Genomic DNA, 23,316 nt, shown 5'->3' with positions numbered 1-23,316 from the left:
CACCGTAGAACAAAAACACTCACCTGAGCACAGGTGTCAGCTCACGTTTGCACCTTTGTAAATGTGTTTTTTTATACTATGATGGGTTCCAGTAGTACAAACTACATCTAGTTTTTAAATATATGCAGAAATGTTGCTAAAAACGCGAGGACTTCTGTGAATAATGTTTCTATGTAGGGTAGTGGAAGGACTTCTGCTTGAACAATCGAGACCCAGAAGAGGAAAAAAAAAAGGCTCAAAGCCATTAAATGATCAGGAGGAGATTGTCTATGTAAGTGTACTACAGAGTAAACTTAGTCTGTACTTAAAGTTAGGCAGTATTCTTGAAGTTTACTTTTTAAATTATGGAAAATAAAAATGTTCCAATTTAGAAATATTTCGTTAGTATACTTCCTACATACCAGATGCAAGTACTGTAGTCTACTTACTATATTCAATCACTGTGTACTTAGTCAAATAAACTTCAGGTGTACGACTTTTGGTAAAGTGTATATCTGCAAACATTTTACAATCTCTGATGATTTTTTTCTTTTTTGATTTTATTGCATAGTAATGTATTTGCGTCCTTCATTTAAACTTGTCCTGTCCGACAGCTGAGCAAGCAGATCAGAGCTGAAGGCTCTGCATTAATTATTTATCATGGATCTGGATCCTTCTGTGAAGAATTGAAGGGAAATAAAACATTTGAACGCATTTTAATGTCAAAAAGCTTTGCATGCAGCAAACTCCAAAGTGTTGATGGAGCGACCTCAGCTGAGAGAAAAACACCACTGGAACATATTAAGTGTAGAAGAATTACGATCACATCTGATTTCAAATGAAAAAAGTTTAACTCAGCTTTTTTTGCTGATAAAAACAAGAGGCTCCTGCGATGCTTTTATTTTGAAATTCCAAATGGATCCCTGACCCGGAAACACAACAGCAGCAGTGTTCCGATGCTAACGATGTGTCATCAACACAACAGGCGAGAGTAAACCCCTGTCCTGGTCGCTGAAGGAGCTGCTCGACGGGACTTGGACGTTTGTCGTCGGGAATCACAAAGTTCACGCGCCGCCGGACGTGACCGGAAGTCTTCTGCCGCGCCTTTAGCAGGAACTAAGGCTAACTGTCCGACCCCTCGTCTGCTGGATTCCCGACGGGATCGGCCGGGCGGCAGGGATGTCTTGCAGCTTGCTGGAGTTTGGTCGGCTCCAAGAGCTCAGAACCGTTCGGGACTTTTTGTTCCAGGGTCAGAAACCCGATGCGGCGGAGGAGCGGAACCAAGCAGGTGAAGTGTTTGCCTCCCGCCGCACATTTCTAGCCGGCAGGTTACATATAATGTGGCCATGATGATGACGGGCATTTTTTTGTGAAACAGACTCCTCACATTCATGTTTCCGGTTTCCCAGTAAAGTTATTGTGAGAGATGCAGCTTGGATGTCATATCTGGACCATGAACGATCATAACTAGTAGTTTTTCATTACATTGTGTTTATGTATTTAGTTAGCTGAAGTCACTGACTCAGTGGCAAGGCTCTGAGAGTGGACGAAGTCCTCCCTGAGTACCTCAAGTGTCTGGATGCTGGGAGTGTCTTGGCTGACACGTCTCTCTGCAGCATCGCGTGGCATTTGGGAACTGTACCACTGGACTGGTTTTCCTCTCGGACATTCATTCATACTGTGTGATGGTAACTACTGATGTAGCCACAGCTGCCCTGGGGCAGACTGACGGGGGTGTGGCTGCCAGTTTGCGCTTACGGCCCCTCTGACCATCACCTGGACATTCATGCATGCACATTCACACACCAGGGAGGGTGAAGGGTCTTGCCCAAGGACACAGTGGCAGTTAACTGAGGGGGACGGGGTTTAAACCACTGACCCTTCCATCTCCGTCTGACCTCCTCAACCACCTAAGCCACTGCCGCCCCAGAACACTCAACACTAAGGTTGTGTCTGAATGCCTTCACTATATAGTGCGTTCGCTGTTTTGTAGTGCTGTCCGAATCTACAATTCCAAAATTCAGTGCCCTAGAAATTTCCCAGAAGTCTCTGCGGAAAACCAGTGTGCATTGATGCTCACTAGATTGGCGAATATAGACCACAATGCGTTGTGTCTGAACTATTTTTGCTTTCAAAAATTGTATTTTTCAAATAAACCATCAACGTTTTTATCTCCAGAACTCAGTGGATTCATAAATAATCGTCACAAAACGTTCAAATAAATTAGACTTTCACTTCACTAAAATTCAGAGCATTAGATAGTCCCACACTAAATAGTTTTTAGTAGTTAGGGGTTAGGATGGGAATTCGGACACAGCTTAAGTCACTTCCTTTCTGTTTATGTCAGTAGTATCTTTCCCTTCTGTTTATGACAGAGAAATAAACAGACAAAACCTCTAAGCTCTATGTAGACATCCTCTTCCTGACGTTTGTTGGAATCTTCTCCAGATAATGAACTTTCCTGGGACACCTCAGATTGGGAATCAGCATGGGACACTGAGAATAATAAAGTGCAGGAAGGTGCTTCTTCCACACAGGTCTGGCCTTTTGCTTTATTCTATTATTAATGTTTTAGGATTTGCTATGGTGACGCACAGAGGTGAAGCTTGTCTCTGCTCTGCAGGACTGTGCAGCACCAAGTGGACCCTGGCTCCATGACTGCATCGTTTCCCTCTCTCCCTGCTCTGACCTGCTGGTGGTGGCCCGGGAACAGAAGGCGGTTTTCCTCTCGGGTCAGACCTTACACACAGTCTGCCTGACTCTTAGCAGTAGTTTTTATTTGAAAGGTGTCTCTGTGTTTGTCTTTGCAGCCAAGTGGCGTACAGATGAGAGTGGCAGAGAGGAGATGACCCTGGGGCTTTCTTGGAGTGGAACGCTCAGCACTGAGGAGGGGTCCGATTGTTTATGTTCTTAGTAGTTTAGCTTCTCCATCATGTCAAAGACCAACCCAAGCTTTAGTTTGGCTCTCAGTTGAAGCGGCTCTTTGACTGATGGACTCTGTTATGTACTGTAGTCCTGTTCTAATCTCACTGTATTTACAAAATAAGCAAAGCTACGATTAAGGAGGTAAAGAGATTTTTACATTATTTTAACTTAAAAAGAGATTAAACTTATGCCTGTTGTCCTCTTGTTCTACAGAGTTGATATCTTTAAAAGGCATTAAGGGTTTTCTAAATTATTATTTGTCATTACTTAATCTCCCTCCTTAACCACATTCTCTAATTATTATTCACTTTGTGTTCCTACCTGCAGCAGAAATTTATTGGATATGAAATGAAAAACAGAAATATTGGGCGTGCAAAATGATGCAGTCCCAGTTATTTTACATCTCAAGTTTTCTTTTATCTTTATGTTTGTATTCATTAGTTTATTAAACTAGTTTTTAACAATTTTATCGTGTTTATCTTTTATTGTACAGTGGCATTTGTGTTAAAGTGCTTTATAAATAAAGATGCTGATGAAGTTAAAACGGGTTTTTCTCTCCAGAGAGTGTGTGAGCAGTGCAATAGCAATTCCGCTGGCAAGCCAGAAGAGGTCAGAGCAAATATGTCGACTGTTGACATAAAAAGTGTGTATTTGTGTGTACTTACCTTGTTGTTGTTGTGTGTAGAAGCTCCACTGGGCGGCCGGACTGGACCTGTGTTGTAGTCGGCTTCACTTCTGGTTATGTTCGCTTTTACACAGAGGTACCTGTTGGACTTAGGCTGGTTTTCTGGCTGCATTACTGCTAATGTCAGTCTGTTTTGTAATTATAAAAATAATTGTGTCTTCAGGGTGGGGTCCTGCTTCTGGCTCAGTTACTGCATGAGGACCCTGTTCTCAGACTCAAATGTCGCACCTATGAGATCCCTCGCCATCCTGGAGTAGCTGAACAGGTGAGAGCGGTGTTCAGGTTCTGTTTTGTCTAATTCTGGGTCTATCAGTTGATGGATTAGAAGTATTAGTGATTTAAAACCATATTTATTGTAGGGCTGTCAAATATCGCATTAATTACAATTAACTGATTACAGACAAATTAGCATGTTATTTTTTAAAATTTTCTTAATCCAATTTTTAATCTACAGGATTATTGTCGTGTTCTCAGATTGAAGACGAAGGTTCAGCTGTTTACTTGCAGGAACGTTTTATTTCAGCTCAGCTGAAAACACGACTTGGATCGCTCTTACTGTCCCTGTACGCAGCAGGCGCCTGCCGCTGCTGTGACATCATTAATGTGCGACTTTGTAGTTCTTTCCAGAACTAATGCAAAACACCGGCACAGCTATTATCTGTCATGTAAAGGATAAAGGCCGACCAGGTGTTCCTTATCATACATTAATGGGGTACATGGAGGGCTGATCACAACAAACGGTAAACCTTGGAATAAGGAATGACGACTTATTATTAGTATTATGGTATTGATGAAAAGGTTATGGTCAATATTTTTGGATTGCTCAGAAGTGTTCCTGCTGTTTTTATGTGTTAAATCCAAGACTCTCGACCCGATGATTTTTATTTTTTTTATTTGTACTTAATAAACTTAATCAATCCACTTTTTAAGATAGTTATTTTGATCTTTTGCTGCACCACAATGTCACAAATATAAACGGTCTATATTCTGCTTTTCCAAATTCTTTCAGAGGAAAGTAAATCCATAGATATGATCATAAATGACCTTTGACACACTAAAGAACCATTAATCTATGAAATATGAGTTATTTTTGCAACTCATTTTCCTACCTGAAGAAAGACAACTCAATCTCTGAGGCTCCGCCTTTCTCTCTCCTCCATTTCATGACATCATCCTAGAATCGGCCTCAGCATCATGTCTGAGTTTCTCAGATGAAAACAAAACATCTGAACCTTTACAAAGATGGACGTTCATATTGTTCATATAAATAAAAGAGTTTAGCCGGTCACAGTTGGTTCCACTGAGAAAGTGGGCGTGTCAGTTAGCCTGGGGGCGGAGCTGGCAGCACAGACTCTTCCTGGAAGGGGCGGTTCCTCACTTTGTGATGTCACAATGTGAGGTACTTCTCGTTTTCATGAATTGGGAGGGGCTGGTGCTCAGAGAGCAGGTTTTTAGAGGAATACTCAGAAATGTGTGAATGGATCAAAATACCACTTTGGGGATGTTTATAGTGAGAAATGAAGATTATAAAACACTTAAAGCTCAGAAAAGTTGGTTTTGCTTAAAATAGACCCTTTATGAAAATAGCTTAAAATCAGGCTTCTCACAGCATTTATTAGGTTAGATTAAAAGATCAATTAATTAAATTAATTACAGGTCTTGGATAGTTAATCACACAAAAGAGTAATTGCATGACAGCACTAATTTCTTGTTTTTTTTTTTACCTTTTTAAAGGTCTATAAAGAACTGAGTTCTGGGATTTATAGAGTGAAGCAGCTTCTCTGCCTTTGAATAGTAAAAATGCTGCCATGCTTTGCTCCGACTCTCCATTCTGTCTGTCTCAGAGCATTTATGTGAATCAGGTTCCTCGTCTAATACTTTTTTTTTTTTTTTTTTTTTGTGAAGCACGAAGAACTGAGCATCCTCTACCCCGCTGCCATGGTTACCATCGATGGTTTCAGTCTCTTCCAGTCTTTGCGAGCTTGCAGGAACCAGGTGGCCAGAGGTGAGCCGCCTTGTCCTCGTGTGTGTCAGACTGCTGTCATGTTGTGTTACTGAATGTTGTGTTTTCCCTGCTGGCCGTGGGGGCGGGGGCAGTTTTAGCTGCTCAGCATTCAGGTACCAGTGAGATGAACAGTAGCTACGCTGCAGCTTTAGCTCTTGTTTAGCTGCTTTTAACTGTGTGTTTTATAGAATTATCCATCATATTTCTGCCCAAATCTTTTTGTCACAATAGTAATGACACTTGAGTCTTGATTTGAGTTCATGACTTGTTCTTCAATAGCTGTTTATTTGGTTTTGATACCGTTTGAAGTTCAAAGAACGTGTGGCTTTTTTTTCTTATATCACGTCTTCCGGATTAGTTCTGGGACACGTCTCAGTGATTCCTGTGGGTCAGTGATTCCGGTGGGTCAGTGATACCCAGCGGTCTAACCAGACTCCATCTCAAAAAGCATCAGTTCAACAGCCAGCATTGTTTCAGCTAGTTGTGTTTTCTTCAGCCACAAATGCTCCGTCAGGCGAATCATTTAAGAATCGCACAAAGGGACAGCAAATAAAACAGCAGAGTCCTAAAGGATCAAATTAATTTGACTTATAATCATAAGGAGGGGGGTTCAAGTTTGGTTTTGAACCGTCTCACAGCAGCAGAGCTCACCCTCCACCCTAAATGTACCTACCTTCTAACCTTAACACCACCTCCAGGCAGAGTCTTCATAATCTGGTAGCCATCTTCCCTTCTTCAGTCCTTCCATGAAGATCTCCGTTTCGCCGCCATGACGCCTAGTCCAACATCAACAAAGTTCCTCAAATTTCTTAACCGAGGGGGTAAAGCAAGCCTAAGCCTTCACGTTTAACCAGGCGTTCATGAAAAAGCATGTTGGTTTATTGTAGTTGTTGTGAAGTGAAGCTTTTAGAGTGAGTTTTCTAGAAACATCTGCTGATGCATGAGGGCCGCCATGGGGAGATGATGGCAGGATCTTCTTGCATTTGCTCAACAGCTCAGCTCACTTTGTCCTTTACTCACATGAAAGCAGAATATGGGGTTTTGAAAAGGACCCGCCATTCTAGTCTTGTTCAGTAAGAGTTTGAGCTGTGGAAAACTGAAAACTTGGAGTTTGACGGCTGCTTCCTAATTTTAAGAGAGTGCGTCTGTCATCTGTGCAGCATTTCTAAAAAATAACAGGAGCTTTTACATGTAGAAAGATAAACACTGACTGAAGACTTCTTCATACAACTTGAGGCTTTGATCGGTTATCCTGACCTGAGTTTATTGCGTAGCATGCCAGCCAAGGCAGCATAATGTTACGCCCATCTTTGGTTTCCTCCCTCTCATGCAGCTACAGCAGCTGGCAGTGACGTGGTCCCGCCTCCTCCCCTGGCCTACAAGAAGTGGGGGCTGCAGGAGATGGACTCCATCGTGGACCACAGCAGTATAGGTAAGAGTCATTAAGCAAAGGAACGTTTGTCCTCTTAAGGAACAACGTTAGACACCTCCTTAACTGAATAGATTGAATATGTGCTCATGGGAGGATGCAAGTCCAGACCGCTCCCTGTGACGTGTGGTGTCCCGCAGGGGTCAGTTCTCAGCCCTATTCTCTTCATAATTTACATGCTTCCGCTTGGACTTGTAATCAGTAAACATGGGTTGTCCTTCCATTGTTATGCTGATGACACACAGATCCACATAAAAACTGCTCCAAACTCCACTGCAGCTCTATCCCATCTCACCACATGCCTTTAGGAGATAAAGGCATGCATGATGGTTTCTCTCCTCAGTCACCAACCTAGGAGTAAAGTTTGACCCTCAGCTAAACTTCAACAACCACATAAAGGACCTATACAAGACTTCATTCCACCACCTACGAAACATCTCCAAACTCAGGCCCCTTCTATCGCTTCCTGACGCAGAAACACTTGTCCATGCCTTTATCTCCTCAAGGCTGGACTGCTGCAACTCCCTCTTTTCTGGCATTCCCAACAAAAATATAACAAAACTTCAGTACATCCAAAACAGTGCAGCCACAATCCTAAAAGGAGCCAGGAAATATGAACACATCACCTCCATCCTGAAATCGCTGCACTGGTTTCCTGTTTCATCCTGGATTGAATACAAACTTCTCATCATCGCCTATAAATGCATGGCCGGTCAGGCACCACCATACCTCTAGGAACTCCTCTTGCCCCAGAAACATTCCCGTACCCTCCGTTCATCAGGCATTTTCCTTCTTCAGGCCCCCCCCCAGGCTCCGCACGATGGGAGACAACACAGCATTTTGTTCTGCTGCACCAAGGCTTTGGAACTCCCTTCCTGTTCATCTCAGAACATCACAGACCCTGGACTCTTTTAAAGCCCCTTTAAAGACATTTCTGTTTTAAAAAGCCTATGACTGCTGATAGTTTTTATTCTTTGCCTGTTAAGTGCAACTTTTATAGTTTTAAGTTAATTTTCTATTCAAATGTGCACATATTTTTCTTTTTAATTGAGTTTTTATTCATATCTTGTAGCACTTTGAGGTTTCATTTAATGAAAAGTGCATTATAAATAAAATGGATTATTATTATTAACTGCACATGCATGTCGCAGCAGCCTGTGGACCCCTTCCCCAGGTGTACCGCTGTCATCCAGCACATTAAAGTGACAGAAAGAAACTGTAATGAGCACGGCCTTCCATGCAGAGAACGTAAAAGTCCAGTCATCTTTCCAGTTTGTAGAAATAGCAAGGAGACAGCACAGACATAATTCTGTGCTCGTTACTGACCATACGTTATGAATGACGCTTATCACGCATGGGCCGCAACCCAAATGACATGTAAAAATGTGTGACACAGACCTATGTAGTTATGTGACATTTAGTGGTCTTTTGGCTACCAGAAGCCCCCCCCCCCCCCCCCCGTTATTTGAGGTGTTCTGTACTTTCAGACATAAAAGAGAAGAAAAACATGAACTTTAACCTTTACTGACTTTTTCCCTGCTTTCAGGTATTATGACTCTGTCTGTCTTTGACCAAATGAAGAATGCTTCAATCCTTGGAGGGTTCAATGCATCAGTCAAGGGGAGCCCCCCTGCAATGAGCCAGTATGTGACCGTCGGAGCCGGGCCGTTCACAGGCTTCTACTATGCTGTAGAGGTGAGAGGCTGTTGGGGAGGGGGGGGTCAAACTCATTTTGGTTCAGGGGCCACATTCAACCCGGCTTATCCCAAGTGGGCCGAACCAGTAACATAAAAGCAAAAAGCAGATTTTTTTTTTTTTTTTACTCATTTGGAAAAAATGCCTCAACCAACATAGTAACTAATCAGTTATCATGACACATTCTTTCACAGAGGACAATGGATCTAAAAGAAAATGCATTTCACATAAAAAAAATTGGTTTATTCTGTTTTACACAGACTGAATATTTTACATCTGACACTGAAGCAATCCCGACAATAAACTCAAGAGGGGGCTACGGAGAAAAATGAAACACCTGCCTAGAATGTAAATGTGCGAATCAAAGAAAAATTAAACTAAATTAAACTTGCAAACATAAGAAGTTAGAGTTAACCCCCTTTTTCTCCTGAAACTTCACCTGTCCATCACTATCAGGATTCAGATCCTGATCAGAAACACATTTACTGTCATTCAAGTGAGCAAAACAATGAAATGTCCAAGAATCTTTTCCTGGTTTCTGCCTGAATTTTGTGGCATCACCTCTCAGAGATGTTGGATCTGATCGTGATCCTTGACAGACTCATGCTGGCAAAGGTCGACTGCGGCTCACGTGTATTGAGTGATATTTCTGCCACCACGTTGCAAACAAAACTTTCTAAGATGCAAATGAAAATATTAAATATTTGCTTTTCAATTATTTTTATTTTGCTTTCAAATTTGTGTTGCTTTCAAAAACTTTTTTTCGTTTTCAAAAACTTTTTTTGCGTTTGCAAAACATGTTTCAGCATTCGTTGTGTCAAATCTTGCTTTTTTCCTGTCTTTGATTTTGGTGACTACTCTTAGCGTGATATAACTGCCACTATTGCTACCGCCATAGTCCATAGACTGCTGGACGGAGTCGGAGCTCTGACATTTTTATTTCTGCTGCAGACGTTTTAAACACGTTGGTCGCTACACTGATGTATATAAATACAAAACTCAGTTCGATTTTAGCTGCTTTGCTGCTCCTTCTGGGTTTTTCTCTGACAGAAACGGACCAGAATGGTTGAAAACGGCAGAATTCCGTACGAACAGAACCGACCCAAAGTCCATGTCTGCCTTCAAGCACCGTCAAAATGAGACAGAGACACCTGATTGGTTAGAATCTGGACCAATCAGCGGCTGTTTAATGGAGGCTTTGTCACGCTAAACTCAAACTTATCTCAGCAAAATCAAAGATAGGAAAAAAGCGAGATTCTACACAACGCATGAAAACATTTGTTATGCAAATGCAAAAAAAGTTTTTTAAAAGCAAACTACTGAAGGACCTTTCTTGAGAGCTGGGACCAAAATAACAAAGGCTACCATCAGTAACAAACTACACCACCAGGGACTCAAACCCTGCAGTGTCCCCTTGCTAAAGCCAGTACATGTGCAGACCCGTCAAAAGTTTGCTAGAGAGCATTTGGATGATCCAGAAGAGGATTGGGAGAATGTCCTATGGTCAGATGAAACCAAAATAGAACCTTTTGGTAGAACTCTACTCATCGTGTTTGAAGGAGAAAGAAAGCTGAGCTGCATCCCAGTAATGCCACCACACCTGCAAGAAGCATTTTAAGGTCCTGGGGTGGCCTCTAGCCCTTCTCCAGATGTTTACCTGATAAGATCAGGGCTGGCCAACCCCGGTCCCAGACTGATCGATGCTGACTACCTAAATCAGGCATGTTCAGTCAATCAGGATGTCGAACCACTTGAGTCAGCTAAACGGCAACAATCTGGTCAGGGAGAGCGGGAAAACGATCAGGGTTGTAGCTCTCAGGGACCGGGACTAGCCAGCCCTACTATAGATCCTCTTTGGGGTTGTCGCCCAGCCACAGCCTGAAATCGCTGCTGTAGAGAAGAGCTGTATGGAGGAATAGGCCAACCCTTGTGAAGATGAACCGGAAACATTGATCCTATGAGGGAAAATTCTAGAAGTTTACATCAGTTCTATTTGGATGACCATCTGTCCATGACGTGCTGCAAAAAAACCACAGAGCTACTGAAACCTGCAGCCAGATGTGCAGCGTGATAAACCCTACATCTGCACCCGGCCCTTATCGGGGCGGGGTATAAGTATTGACAAAAAACTAACAGAGACCCAACTGATACATAAAAACCACCAAAGGTACACATGATTGTGGTGGAGCAGCCAGAATGCATTGAATAGAGTTTATGCAAACTACATGTCTCTGTGGTTGATGAGCCTCTACGTGTTTAAGGAGACACATGTGGCAGACCTGCTTCTCTGTCTGCCACATGTGTCTCTGTGTCTGGCAGAGTTTGGTTATTGTCCAAATAAACTTATTTTCCACCATCAAATTCTTTAAGAATCAGACTAAAGTTAGAGTCTCAGTATAGCTTTGAATGAAGATTACAGGCCTCTCTCATCTTTTAAAGTGGGAGAACCTGCACAACTGAAGTGTGACTGAATACTTTTGCCCCCCCTGTAGATCAGTGAGTAAATGCAGTGTTGTCTTTTCTTTGTCCTTTTGTGTCTGCAGGGAAGCTCCCAACCTCTGCTGTCCCACGTGGCCATGGCTGTAGCCAGTAAACTCACCTCAGCTCTGTTCAGTGCAGCCAGGTAGTGTGTGTGCGTCTGTGTGTGTGCGTGTCTTTGTGTGCGGGTGTGTGTGTGTGTCTGTGTGTGTCTGTGTGCGTCTGTGTGTGTGGGTGTGTCTGTGTGTGCGTCTGTGTATGTGTGTGTGCGTCGGTGTGTGTCTGCATGTGTGTGTGTGTGATTCTCTGTTGGTAATCAGTATGGTTCAACAATGAATCTGGGTCTTTTCATGCAGTCCAGACTGATCTGGTTTGTTTTCGTTGTGTTTCTTTCGGTGTGTTGACTTCATGTTTCATTTCTGGGAGCTCCTCTGTTTTCTCCTCAGTGGCTGGTTAGGATGGAACAAGAGCAAAACTGAAGAAGACAGCACTCCAAAGCAGAGGCCCAAAGTTGAGCCTGCAACCCCCTTAGGGATCCGGTGGGTGTCCCGTTATGGAAAGGCCAAAGTGTCCTCCACATTCTGCGGCAGCTGGGAGCTTTTCTGTCTTTAAACTCCACTGCTCTGTTTCCAGGTTTGGTCTGCCAGATTCCCGACGCCACGGCGAGTCCATATGTCTGTCCCCATGCAACACCTTGGCGGGAGTAACGGATGACTTTGGTCGAGTCACACTGCTGGACCTGGCCCGGGGCATTTCTATTCGCATGTGGAAAGGTGAAGGAAAGATGACCTTGATGTTTCATATATATATAATATTCCCTGCTGGGTTTGATCCTTCAGTCTCCATTCAGGAAGTGTTCTGGACTTTTCTCTGAACCTCTGGTCTTACTTTCAGGCTACAGAGACGCTCAGCTGGGTTGGCTGCAGGTTCGTGAGGAACGTGGCGATCGGGATTTCTCCCCCACTGGCTCCATGCCCAGACGCCACGCCCTGTTCCTTATCATCTATGCCCCCCGCAGAGGAATCCTGGAGGTGTGGGCCATGCAGCGGGGGCCTCGTGTTGGTGCTTTCACTGTGGGCAAACACTGCAGGTAAACCAGGTTGTTTTCTGGACTGTCATTGGATAAGAAAGCCAGAAGGTTACCATAACAACGAAAAAGCATGAACCCAGATGGGTGCAGATCGTGTCTGTCCTCGCAGGTTGCTGTACGCGGGCTACCGCCTGATGGGCGTGAACAGTGTGACCAGCCAGGGCTGGCAGCTCCACACCCAGCAGGTGTGTCTGCTGGACCCCAGCTCAGGGGTCCTGAGGACGGTCAACATACCCTTCCACCTCGCCCTCAGGTGGGTCAGACGCTCTGTTCAGTGAAGACATCATCACACGGACACCTGACATCCTTCACAGCTGCAGCAGATTGAACTGAGCTTCATTCATGGACGTTTCTCTGCCGTTTTAGGTTTCATGCATTTGCAGCATTTAAAAAACTTTTTCAAATAGTCTTTTTGGCGTTTTGTGAAAAATGTTGAGGACAAAAAATAGGTGCATGGTGGTGCAGTGGTTAGCCTCTTGCCTCATAGCAAAAAGGCCCCTGGTTCAATTCCCAGCTGGGGGACCTGAACCAGAGTTAGCATGTTCTCCCGGTGCATGCGTGGGTTTTCTTCGGCTTCCTCCCCCCGTCCAAAAACATGCTTCATAGGTCCATTGGTTACTCTGAGTTGTCTCTAGCTGTGCATGTGAGTGTGCATTGGTGTGTGATTGTGGCCCTGAGACAGACTGGAGACCTGTCCAGGATGGGCAGGATAGGCTCCAGCAACCCCATGACCCCAAAAAGGACAAAACGGGTTTAGAAGATGAAGGTATGAATGAAAAGCTATAACAACATTGAGATTGTTTGGGTGAACCCATTTCTATTCCTAGGATCCAACCAGATCTATCAACCATCCATTCGACCTAAAACGTTATGAAATCGATTCAGTGAAATAAATCGATTTTATACCATGGTCCGGGGGAAAACTCGATTCTGATTGGCTGCTGGATGTGCGTTAAAAAGTGATATACCACGGGATAACCGCACGGTGAAAGAAGAAGTTCCAATCACCTAGCTTAAATATTTGGTATCACTTTGCCGGCTTCTTTAAAACAACCTTTAGCTTCATCATCTGGACAAAAACAAGCAGTAAGAGGTGAACTTTCTCTCTGATCTGATGCTTTATTCAACCCATCGGAAAGATCAGCATACACATCGCTTTATATCGCCAAATTTTGACTGGTGCGGCGCGACGCGGCCTATTTGTTACACGCCGCACCATGTAACAAATAGTACGCTTTTTGTGAGAAAAGTGATCCAAATTGGAAAAAAAAACAAGAATTAAGGACTAAAAACTGGTTAATATTTATTGCTTTTGTCAGTGACCATGGTATAAGCGGGTTAATGGCCTTCGTAGTGTGCATTAACACTTTTTAACGCACTTCGGGGAAGCAGGTTCAGGCTTCGGCGTGCGTTAAAAAGTGATAATGCACACTTCGTCGGCCATGAATATCAATCCTAGAAAATACCATCTAGATTGAGGTACAGCAGGTTTATGTGACTCTAAGGTAAACCGACCAATCACAGCAACAACACACATGTGATGTCATTAACACGGATCAGTCCATCATTCCAGTCCAATGTGTGGACAGACTTTGAATAAAGTCATGTGACCATCCAGTGTCTAGAATGTTCTAAGAATGTTCCCTTTGGATTCTTTGGATGTGGAAAAACAACAGTGGTGAACTTTAGGAAACTAACATGTGAATGGATTTGACATTCATTCTAGTTGACTTGTTTGCTAAAGATGGTCTGGATCCATTTACGGAATCGGATCCAATCGGATCATTGAACTGATAGACTATGAATTGCGTCGTTACACCTCCAGTAGCTGTAATGCTGGTTTTGAAGGTTTGTAAAGTGCTTGAATTGACTGAATGGAAAATGAAATCTAGTGCCAACACTAAACATGATCAGACTCACCTCTTTATCAATCCCAACTGTGCAGCCCTGATTCCAATAGTCATGTAAGAACCGGGCAGAACCTGAATTAAAGAGGCTGCGAAGCAACCATGAGAGCAGGAAGGCTGCAGCATCAGGATGAAGGAGCCTCACCTTGGTCCAGTGGTCTTGTCCTGGTGGTCGGCATGTTGACTTTCTATAGCTATGTCTACACATGCTGGTTCACTTCTGTTGTGTTGCCTCCATTTCAGTGACAAAAAGAGTGAACAGGCCAAAGACATGCATCTCATGAAGAGACTCACCTCTGCACTAAAAACCAGAGACATGGATCCCGGTAAGGACTTAGAAAACCTCCTCAGGCTCTTTCTGAATGATAACAGCTGTTTTCTTTTGTTTACCTGATGCTTCTTAGAGACTTTGGAAAATGAAGCCAGAAGTGTTCTGTTGGAAATCAAGCATCCTGCAATAAAGAAGCAGGTAAAAGAGGCTGCTGCTCTTTATGTTGCTCTCCCTGTGTAAGTAAAACCCACTGCAGTCACACACAGTTCCCTGTGGAGCTGTTATTCTGGTCTTTCTGAAACATTTGGGTGAAACTCGTAGAGACAGGACAAAGTTCAGACACAGGGACTCGATGAATGGAGTCTCTGACTTCATGCTCCATTAGTCAGTCTAGCTAGTCACTAGTCTGATGGACAACAGGCTTTTTCTGCTTGAAATGGGGGATTTTCAGGGTTTTTATTGGAGTCGTCTTCGTGTCCATGAACCAACAGTTCTCTCTAAATCTGGTCTCCAGGCTTTGGAGTCTCTGTTGTCCAACAGGAGCGTCACCGCCTCCTGTCTCACCAGCGTCATGGGTGCCCTAAAGGAGGCGCTGCAGCAGCAGGGTGAGGATGGTTCTGGTTCTGTACCCAGCGTTTCTGTACTCGCTCTGTCAGCAGACATCCTGACGGTTGTTTTTGCTCCCCAGCGCCTGAGGAGGTGGACGTGTCTCTGCTGCAGCTGTGCTCTTCGCAGCTGAAGCTGCTCCAGCTCTACACCAACATCCAGCAGCTGCAGGCTGCGGCTCGCTCTGAGCCCGCTTTGGGACATGTGAGTGGTGCAGATCGACAGGGGAAGTCTGGTACGGCAGATGGGTTCTGCTCACCCTCATCCCTGCAGGACGGCCTGGAGGACCTGGACGATGAGCTGCTCCGTGTTTTGCCGGTGCTGCAGCAATATGCCGAGTTTGCTGCAAAGCCCGGCGTCTCCTTCGCTCAGGACCTGCCCAGCTCCCCCCTCCCTGTCCAGGCTTTTCTGTCCCACATGGAGTGCTCCGAGGACGGGGAGGTACAAGTGATTGGCAGGTCTGAAACGGAGTGGAACCAGCTTGGTAAATCCATACTCTGCATTTATGTCTTTACTTTAGCTCATAACGTTAGCTCTAACAGGACTGTGGCACCTGAGAGGACATGGCAAACTTTCACTTACAAGACAACCTCTACCGCTGGGGGGCTGGTTTCACAGGCAAAATGAAACAGAAATGTCAAGCATGATGTCTCGGGTTGGCAATGAACAAAAGAGTTTGACCGTCTGTGAGCTGTCCCTCTCCAAAAGACGACAGTCTGGAATGTTCTTCAGAGACGACAGAATGTAAACAAAAGGATCCAGAAAATCACATCTTTCATTTATCAAATTAAATATTCAGAATTTGGTCAGTAAACAAAAGTAACCCTGGTTGCCAATGACAGAGGTCAAAGGTCATTACCGGGCTGTGTCTGAATTCCCTCCCTAATCCCTGACTAGTGTCCTGGATTTAGACGCCTGACGTCACCGATGTCACGGAGGAAAAATCTAATAAACATTTTACGAGGAGTACTTATGAATCCACCATGTTCTGATGATGAAAGCATGGATGGTTTATAAACGCAATGCATTGTGGTCTATATCTAGTGAGCATTGACTAGTTTTTCACAGAGACTTCTAGAAAACTTCTAAGTCACTCGATTTTGGCATGGTTGATTCGGACGGCGCAAAAAAATGGCAAACACGCTATATAGTGCACCAGAGAAGTGAAGGAATTCAAACACAACCCATGGTTATCCACACGGTAGCTTCTGTTCCATGCAGATCTTCTCAAGAGCTGTGCTGCTCCACCGATTCCCTGTTGGTTTCAGGTCCAGAGACCATAACGTTCTAGAACAGTGTTTTTCAACCAGTGTGCCATGGCACTGGATATCAGCTCTGTGTTCATCCAAACAGGCCCTGACAAAACGCTGAGTAGTTAGGAATATAAAAGATCGTAAAATACTTTTTTTCTTTGTGTTTATTTGATTCTATTAACGACATTTTGATAAGAATTATTTAGCCCTAGCGTCAGCTGTTTTCAGAAAAGTCCCGCTTTATCTGTCTCCTCCAATCATTCTTGGAGGCTTAATCATACGTCATCAGTCTGACCAATCAGAAGTGGATAAAGTCTTCACTTCCTTGTTCCGATTTAGCTCATAAAGTCTCTCAGTTCCAACAAAAATACCAGCTAAAGTTCGTCTTTAGCGGTGGAGCTTTCCACAGAATCCGGAGTCAGACCGTGGAACAAGTGAACAAAACAATGTAGCTCAGAGATGAGAGTCTGGCTGCCATCACTACATCTCCCATGATGCATTGGGTTAAAGTGACAGCGTCTCGGCGCACAATGAGTCTTCCTTTGATGTCTTCAAACCACAACGAACACACATCAAACAGTTTTTAAATCTTCTAACTTTACTTTTATTACATCTTTTAGAAAAAACAGCTGCAGCTTCCAGCTTTTTCTGCCACAATTATCACATAAATGCATGTGAGATTGCAGAGGGACTGTAGATCAATACAGACTATGAGTTTGTTTCTCCTTTTTTTTTTTTTGATGCTGGTGTGCTGCAGGATTTTTAACAAGGTTATAGTGTGCTGTGGCTCAAAAAAGGTTGGAAAACACTGGTCTAGAACACTCCAGAACCTTGGAATGCTTTGTGTGACGATGTGTTTGGGATCGTTGTCCTGCTGGAAGATCGTGTTTCATCCTTGACGCTCTCACTGCTGGAAGGAGGTTTTAGCCCAAAATCTTACCATGGATCCATTCATCCTTTCCTTACTATGGATCAACAGCCCCAAACCATGATACATCCACCCCCATGCTTCACAGTGGATATTGGGGTCTAAGGATGTAACCAAAGATTTCTATTTTGGTCTCATCTGGCCACATGATGTTCTCCTAATCCTCCTCTGGGTCATCCAGATGGTGTCTAGAGAACTTTAGAACGTGTGCTGACTTCAGGCAGGAGTCCTCTGGAGCTCTGCAGGATTTGAATTCATGATGTTGTCGCCTGTTATTCTAGTAACCTTTGTTTCTGTGGTCCCAGTTCTCTTCAGCACCTTGACCCCCCCAGTGTAGATCTGGGTTGTTTCCTCACAGTTCTTAAGTTGTGCCCCCCCAGATGAGATCTTTCATGGAGCTCCAGGTGGAGGAAGATGATCAGAATGTCTCCAACAGTGGATCTCTTCTCTCCAACCTGCTGCTTATCATAGATTGGTTCATTTTAGTCTGGTCCAGGCCTACCATGTGGTCCCTGGTGTCCTCAGACAGCTCTTTGGTCTAGGTCATGGTGGAGAGTTGCAGTGTGACCGTTTGAGGGTGTGGACAGGTGACATTAATACAGGTAACCGGAAGAAACAGGTCTGTCAGGGACAGTTCCTGCTTTTCTGTAGGAGATAAATGACTATTTTCTGCCCCATTATGACTTCTGCAAAATGGGATTTCCTGGATTCTTCTGTCTGTACATTCTGTCTCTCACAGTTCTATGATGAACATTCCAGACCTCACTGATCTCTAGTGGGATCACCTGCAGTATTTGGGACTGAAATGCTTGATTGGCCCTCTCCGTCTACACACATGTGTCACACGTGTTCTGCTGTCGTGTCATTCCCCACAGAACCCATAGATCCAGGTTCCGATACAGGAATCTGTGTGATCTGTTGCTTTTAAGCTTTGGTGTGAAAACAGTTTTCCCAGAGAAAACTATAGTAATGGAACATAATGGTACTCTCCACCCCGGCAAGCGCCATTCCTCCACACTTCAGCTGCTTTAACCCTTTCCGTCCTCAAAAGGCTGCAGGCATAAACGGCAACAGAGAGGGTTTAGTCTCAGCGTCAGGAGGAACCAGGGGGACAAGAACGTCATCTGTTCCACAGCGCTCAGCGCCGTTTTCTCTCCTGTACAGGCTACTTCCTGTTCTGGGACAGTCTTAGTGGTAGGAGTCCAAACCATCAGGTGTGTGAGGCGCTGCACCAGGCTGGCATCCGTCCGCAGCACTTACTGGTAAGACTGAAAGGAAGTTGAAGGATTGGAGAACAAGTTCAAGACTTTTTCTCTGTGTCCAGTCTTTGCTGCTGTCCGTGTGGCTGCAAATGGAGCAAGAAGTGCTTCAGAAACCAGTGGAAACCGTTCAAAATCTGCACACGCAACTCGTGGCTCTCAGTAACATGAAAGGTTGGTCTTTCTTCCCTTTAGCGTCCTTCATTAAGGACATCAGGCTGTGGTCCAGGTTCATAAAAACGTTCTCTTCATCTTCAGGTACAGTTGAGGACTCCTGGGACCCACAGTCTATCTCCCCCTGGTGGCAGCAAGTCAGACATGCGTGCGTCCAGTCCCACAATGCCGCTGCTGCTTTATTGGCTGCATTAGTCGCCCACCGTGCAGCCAAGGCGAGCATCACCAGCCTGTCAAACAGCAAGGTAGGCTAGCTCCTCCCCCTCCACCTTCCAGAGCGGCGTGACGCTCACAGCAGCCTCTGCTCTTGTGCGGCAGCTGCAGGCGGAGTGGGAGGCGGTCTCGCTGGAGCTGGAGCAGTGGGCGGTGTTCGTTCGCCAGCTGGAGGACGTGCTGGTGCTGCAGACTCTGCTTCTGACGCCGTCTCCTCAGGGACCAGCAGGGGGCGCCCCGGTCCAGTGCTCTATCAAAACGCTGCTGGAGGGGGGCACAGGTCAGAGATGAACGCCTCTGCTGCTCCCTCCTTTTAGGAAGGAAGGAAGATTTTCTCCGATCATCGTGATAGCAACCGTTCAGAAGCCTCTCAAATCCGTTTTCTGTGGCTTTTGTTAGCTCCAACACACGTTCTCTGGCTTACACTCATGTCTGTCCTTCAAGGAGGCATCGCAGACGCCGTCTCCAAATGGGTGTTCAGGCAACACGTGGCCCCCGAACGACTCAGAGAAATGCTGACGGAAAAAGAACGAGGAAAGGAGAAACCAGAGGACCAGATGGCAGGTGATGGACAACTGTCTTCTGTGAGCATTTCTGACCCGAGTCAAAACAATCCGACATGGATCCGTTGAAGTTCTGACAAACTCCAAACGTTCTGACCGGCTAAGATGTGTGTGCCGTCGGTTCCTCGAGACCAGAACAGTCATCGTCCTAGCTGGTGTTACACATATGTGTGTGTGAGTGTGTGTGTGTATGCATGCATGTGTGTGTGAGCGTGTATTTATGCATGCATGCATGTTTGTGTGTGCGTGCATGCATCTGTGTGTGTGTGCGTGCATGTGTGTGTGTGTACATGCATGTGTGAGCCTGCATGCGTGTGTGTGAGCATGTGCGTGCGTGTGCATGTGCATGCCTCCGTGCGTGTTTTACCGTTGTATTTCTTCTGTTTAGAGTGGATTCTGCTGAAACTGCTGTTTCTTGGTTCCAGATCTCCTGTGGTCGGTGTGTCAGCGGTTCCCACACTCCCTCTCCCCTGATCTGCTGTTCGCCCACTGCTGCTGGGAGCATGTGGTGCAGTGGAACAAAGACCCGGAGGCGCGTACCCAAACCCCTGAAAGCGGAGCTTCCGCTCAAACGTGGTCCAAAACGTGCTAACGGGGTTCTGTTTCCTCAGGAAGCTGGATACCTGTCCTGGGCCATGGAGCATCTGAAACTGGTGTCCAGTCCTCACATTCAGCTGGGTTAGTAACGCCCAGAAACACGGAGCAGGTCTGTCCCCGCCGTGCACGAGGCGCGTGCACGAGCCGCTCACAGGGGCAGCCCTTAAGCTCTGCAAATGTCTGCAGGTATCTCCACCATGATGTGGACCACGTTCATCGTCAAGCGTTTCTCTGCAGCTGCCTACCTCATGGAAAAGGTAACTGTAGGTTCAGTCCAGGTCTCTGTGTGTGATGACGAGCTGTACATGGACAGTTACCCAAATCCCGTCTTTCAGGTCGGCAAAGCCCCCAAAGATCGTCTGTGCCGGCGGGTAAGTGACCTCTGGACTCCGTGTGAAGTCTGAACTCAGAGGCTTGGAGCTAAGGCGGCGTGCTGCTGCTGTGTGCAGGACGTGGGGATGGGAGACAAAGCCTTGACCGCCTTCCTCAGCTGCTGTGTCCAGCTGCTGCAGATCCTCATGGAGGTGACTGGGTTTTTGGTGACTCTCAGCCCTTTGTCTTTTTTACATTCCTACGTAAGTAACGGCGGCAGAAGCAAGCATGGAGCAGTGCCTGAAAGCCAGGAAGCATCCTGCAGCTCTGACAGTGCATGAGGAGCTGCTCTGCTTGGCCATCTTAAAGATGACCTTTGACCTTTTGAGACTGTGTGCTGCTTGCAGGCAGATTCTGCCATGCAGGAGGTCTCTGCCCCGGAGCTGTCAGTGGAGGAGGTGTGGAGTGGAGCCAGTGGGCCTGCATCCATCGCGGAACTGGCCCTGGAGCAAAAAGGGGTCCACTACCCGCTGGTGCAGCATCACTTTCTGCTAGCTTCAGTGCTACACGCTGCCATGACCTTCAACGTGAAGGTCAAGCCGCTCAGCCTGTTTGACAGCAAAGTGAGCAGGAGTCAGTCAGACGTAGGACCAGCAGGAAGACGGTCTGACCACAGCAGTGTTTCTGCTCTGCAGGGTAAAAACGCCTTCTTCAGAGACCTGACCACCATCCAGCTCATGCCCAGCGGAGACATGGACGCCGCCGTGGTCGCCCTGCGTCAGGAGGCAAGAGGCGGGAAGGAGCTCAGAGGTTAATGCACTTCGACCTTTCTGCTCAGGTCCTCATGACTCCGTCCGTGTGTCTCAGTTCCTCTTTCGGCTGCTGACCGGCTGGGTTCAGGCGACAGACGACGCGTCCAACTCTGCCTGCTCTGGCTCCACTGGACCCAAAGCCGACTGGTGGCCCTCCCTGTGCCTCGAGCTCGGGACCCTTCTGCAGATCAACCCAGACATCCTGCGGCGACACCTCGTCTGTGAGCTGTACAGCCAGGGCCTGGACTCGCGGGCTGAAGAGGTGAGGCCGGACAGGCTGCCGTTGGACACGGATGGGTTCTGGAAACACCCGTTTCATGTGTGTCTGCCTGCAGCTGACGCTGGAGGTGGAGGACAAGGACGTGCTGGGCTCCCAGCTGCTGGTGCTGACGGGTCAGAGGCTCAGCTACTCGCTGCTGCACAGCCAGAGCCAGACCCATGCCGCCATGGAGCTGCTGGCCCGCCTGCCCCCCACGCTCTGCACGTGGCTAAAGGCTATGGTAAGAAACCCAGCCCCGCCCTGAACGTCGTCCCAGAATAAACCGTGTAGAACCACGAGTCGACTCATCGATGAATCCATCTGACTGAGGCCAGTTCTTCATCCAACTGATCAATTCAAAATCAAATAAATCCATTCTAATCGATCCTAGAAAATACCATCTGGACTGAGGAACAGCAGGTTTATGTGACTCTAAAGTAAACCGGCCAATCACAGCAACAACACACATGTGATGTCATTAACTCTTGTGCTATCCTAGGCACTTTAACATTGGGAGTAGGGTCATCTGGACCCACTAGACAGTGCTCTGAGCCTTTTTTCTTCAATGATTTGTGATCTTCACTGGTGTCTATGGATTACATGAATTCTTTCCACCTTTATCCACCTTTGTCATGGTAGGGAGAACACGTCAATGGAAGGGTTGGGTCATCTAAGATAACACAAGGGTTAAAATGACCAGATATCACCTGAATCGTATCTTCAACCACAATCTCTGACATGAATCATGTTCACATGAATCCCTGCAGCCTGTCTGTGCATCAATTCATTCATTCCTGAAATGAATAAATCAATATAAACATGATTGTTGCAAATAATTAAATTCACAATAAATTGCAAATTCATCTTTACCACGCTATCAAGCTCTGCAATACGTATAAATGGTAACCTGAACCCTTGTGTTATCCTTTGGGGTCCAGATGACCCCATACTTACATTGACGTGTTCTCCCTACCATGACAAAGGTGGAAAGATTTCATGTAATCCATGGACACCAGTGAAGATCACAAATCATTGAAGAAAAAAGGTTCAGAGCACTGTCTAGTGGGTCTAGATGACCCAACTCCCAATGGTAAAGTGCCTAGGATAGCACAAGGATTAAATGTGCTTTAAGTATTTCAGGAATCAAATGCCTTCATGCGTTTGACCAATCAGATGGAGTCCTTTATGTTTGATGATGGCCTCTATGTAGACGATGGTTGACTCGTAAACTGTTGCAGTGAAATGACGTTTTTGGTTGTTTTGCTTTTTGTTCGTGCGTCGTAAGGTTTTGTCGCCATCGCAATGTTGATCATTCAAACCTCTCCTCATCCTGCAGCTGTTGTTGCTGACGTGTTTATTCTGCTGCAAGGATTTTCTCAGAAACGACCTGCATTCCTCACATTTTCTAAATATATTGTTCTGTCAAGCAGACATGACCTTTGACCTGCTGTCATTCTTGTCCTGCTGCAGGACCCCGGTGAGCTGCGGTGCCCCCTCGTGCCTCTGTCCCAGACCAGCCGGCTGGTGAGCCGCCTCATTGAAATCCTGCCAGAAAACCACGCCCAGTACTCCCTGGCCTTACACCTTCTGGAGGCTGTGGACGTCCTCTCCGCTGAGGACTGAAGCCGCCCGCCCGCTGGTTCTGGACTCTTCCTAAGCGCTGGAGGTTACACGGCCCTCCCCATCATGTCTCTGTTCATGTGTGGACACAGAAGCTGCTTTTAAAATGTTTTCATTCATCAACTTGTGCATGACTCTGGAGATGAATCCATCAGAAGTGTCGGACGGTTTGGAGGCAAAAAGGCGGGGAAACCGAGCGTCTCTGCTGCTTTCTATCAGTCCACAGATGTAAATAAAGAAGAAGCGTATTTTACTT

The 23,316-nt window shown here is 45.8% G+C and overlaps 1 protein-coding gene across 4 annotated transcripts; it reads left to right on the top strand.

Moving 5' to 3' along the window:
- The first annotated feature begins 875 nt into the window (after positions 1–875).
- Positions 876–23,313, top strand: rab3gap2 (RAB3 GTPase activating protein subunit 2 (non-catalytic)). Of its 4 annotated transcripts, none has more exons than XM_023951993.2 (35): positions 876–1,267; positions 2,428–2,516; positions 2,603–2,711; positions 2,790–2,871; positions 3,466–3,513; positions 3,590–3,665; positions 3,753–3,854; positions 5,495–5,594; positions 6,928–7,026; positions 8,570–8,718; positions 11,262–11,341; positions 11,643–11,735; positions 11,830–11,969; positions 12,091–12,286; positions 12,396–12,539; positions 14,437–14,519; positions 14,598–14,662; positions 14,979–15,069; positions 15,153–15,274; positions 15,344–15,554; positions 18,416–18,513; positions 18,576–18,684; positions 18,769–18,929; positions 19,003–19,177; positions 19,342–19,461; positions 19,886–19,992; positions 20,072–20,138; positions 20,244–20,314; positions 20,393–20,428; positions 20,507–20,581; positions 20,777–20,992; positions 21,065–21,154; positions 21,237–21,443; positions 21,517–21,681; positions 22,911–23,313. In XM_023951993.2, the coding sequence occupies exons 1-35, from the start codon at positions 1,159–1,161 to the stop codon at positions 23,061–23,063; spliced, it is 4,038 nt and encodes a 1,345-aa protein (XP_023807761.1). In that variant the 5' UTR covers positions 876–1,158; the 3' UTR covers positions 23,064–23,313. The 4 variants fall into 4 exon arrangements, with proteins under 4 accessions (XP_023807761.1, XP_023807760.1, XP_078796486.1 ...); XM_023951992.2 differs by having other exon boundaries at positions 20,507–20,632; XM_078940360.1 differs by having other exon boundaries at positions 15,153–15,554.
- Positions 23,314–23,316: the final 3 nt, after the last annotated feature.

Source organism: Oryzias latipes, chromosome 22, assembly GCF_053564925.1.
Source record: "Oryzias latipes strain Hd-rR chromosome 22, Olatipes_Hd-rR_3.1".
NCBI classification, from domain to species: domain Eukaryota; kingdom Metazoa; phylum Chordata; class Actinopteri; order Beloniformes; family Adrianichthyidae; genus Oryzias; species Oryzias latipes.
The sequence above is the reverse complement of the archived record's forward strand: the minus strand, read 5'-3'. Positions and strand labels throughout refer to the sequence as shown.

Excerpts from the sequence above, each read along its gene's own strand:
- rab3gap2 (XM_078940359.1), top strand. The coding sequence starts at position 1,159 with ATGTCTTGCAGCTTGCTGGAGTTTGGTCGGCTCCAAGAGCTCAGAACC. Across the intron at positions 8,719-11,261 it reads GCTTCTACTATGCTGTAGAG|GGAAGCTCCCAACCTCTGCT; the intron begins GTGAGAGGCTGT and ends TTGTGTCTGCAG. Across the intron at positions 20,429-20,506 it reads AAGATCGTCTGTGCCGGCGG|GACGTGGGGATGGGAGACAA; the intron begins GTAAGTGACCTC and ends TGCTGTGTGCAG.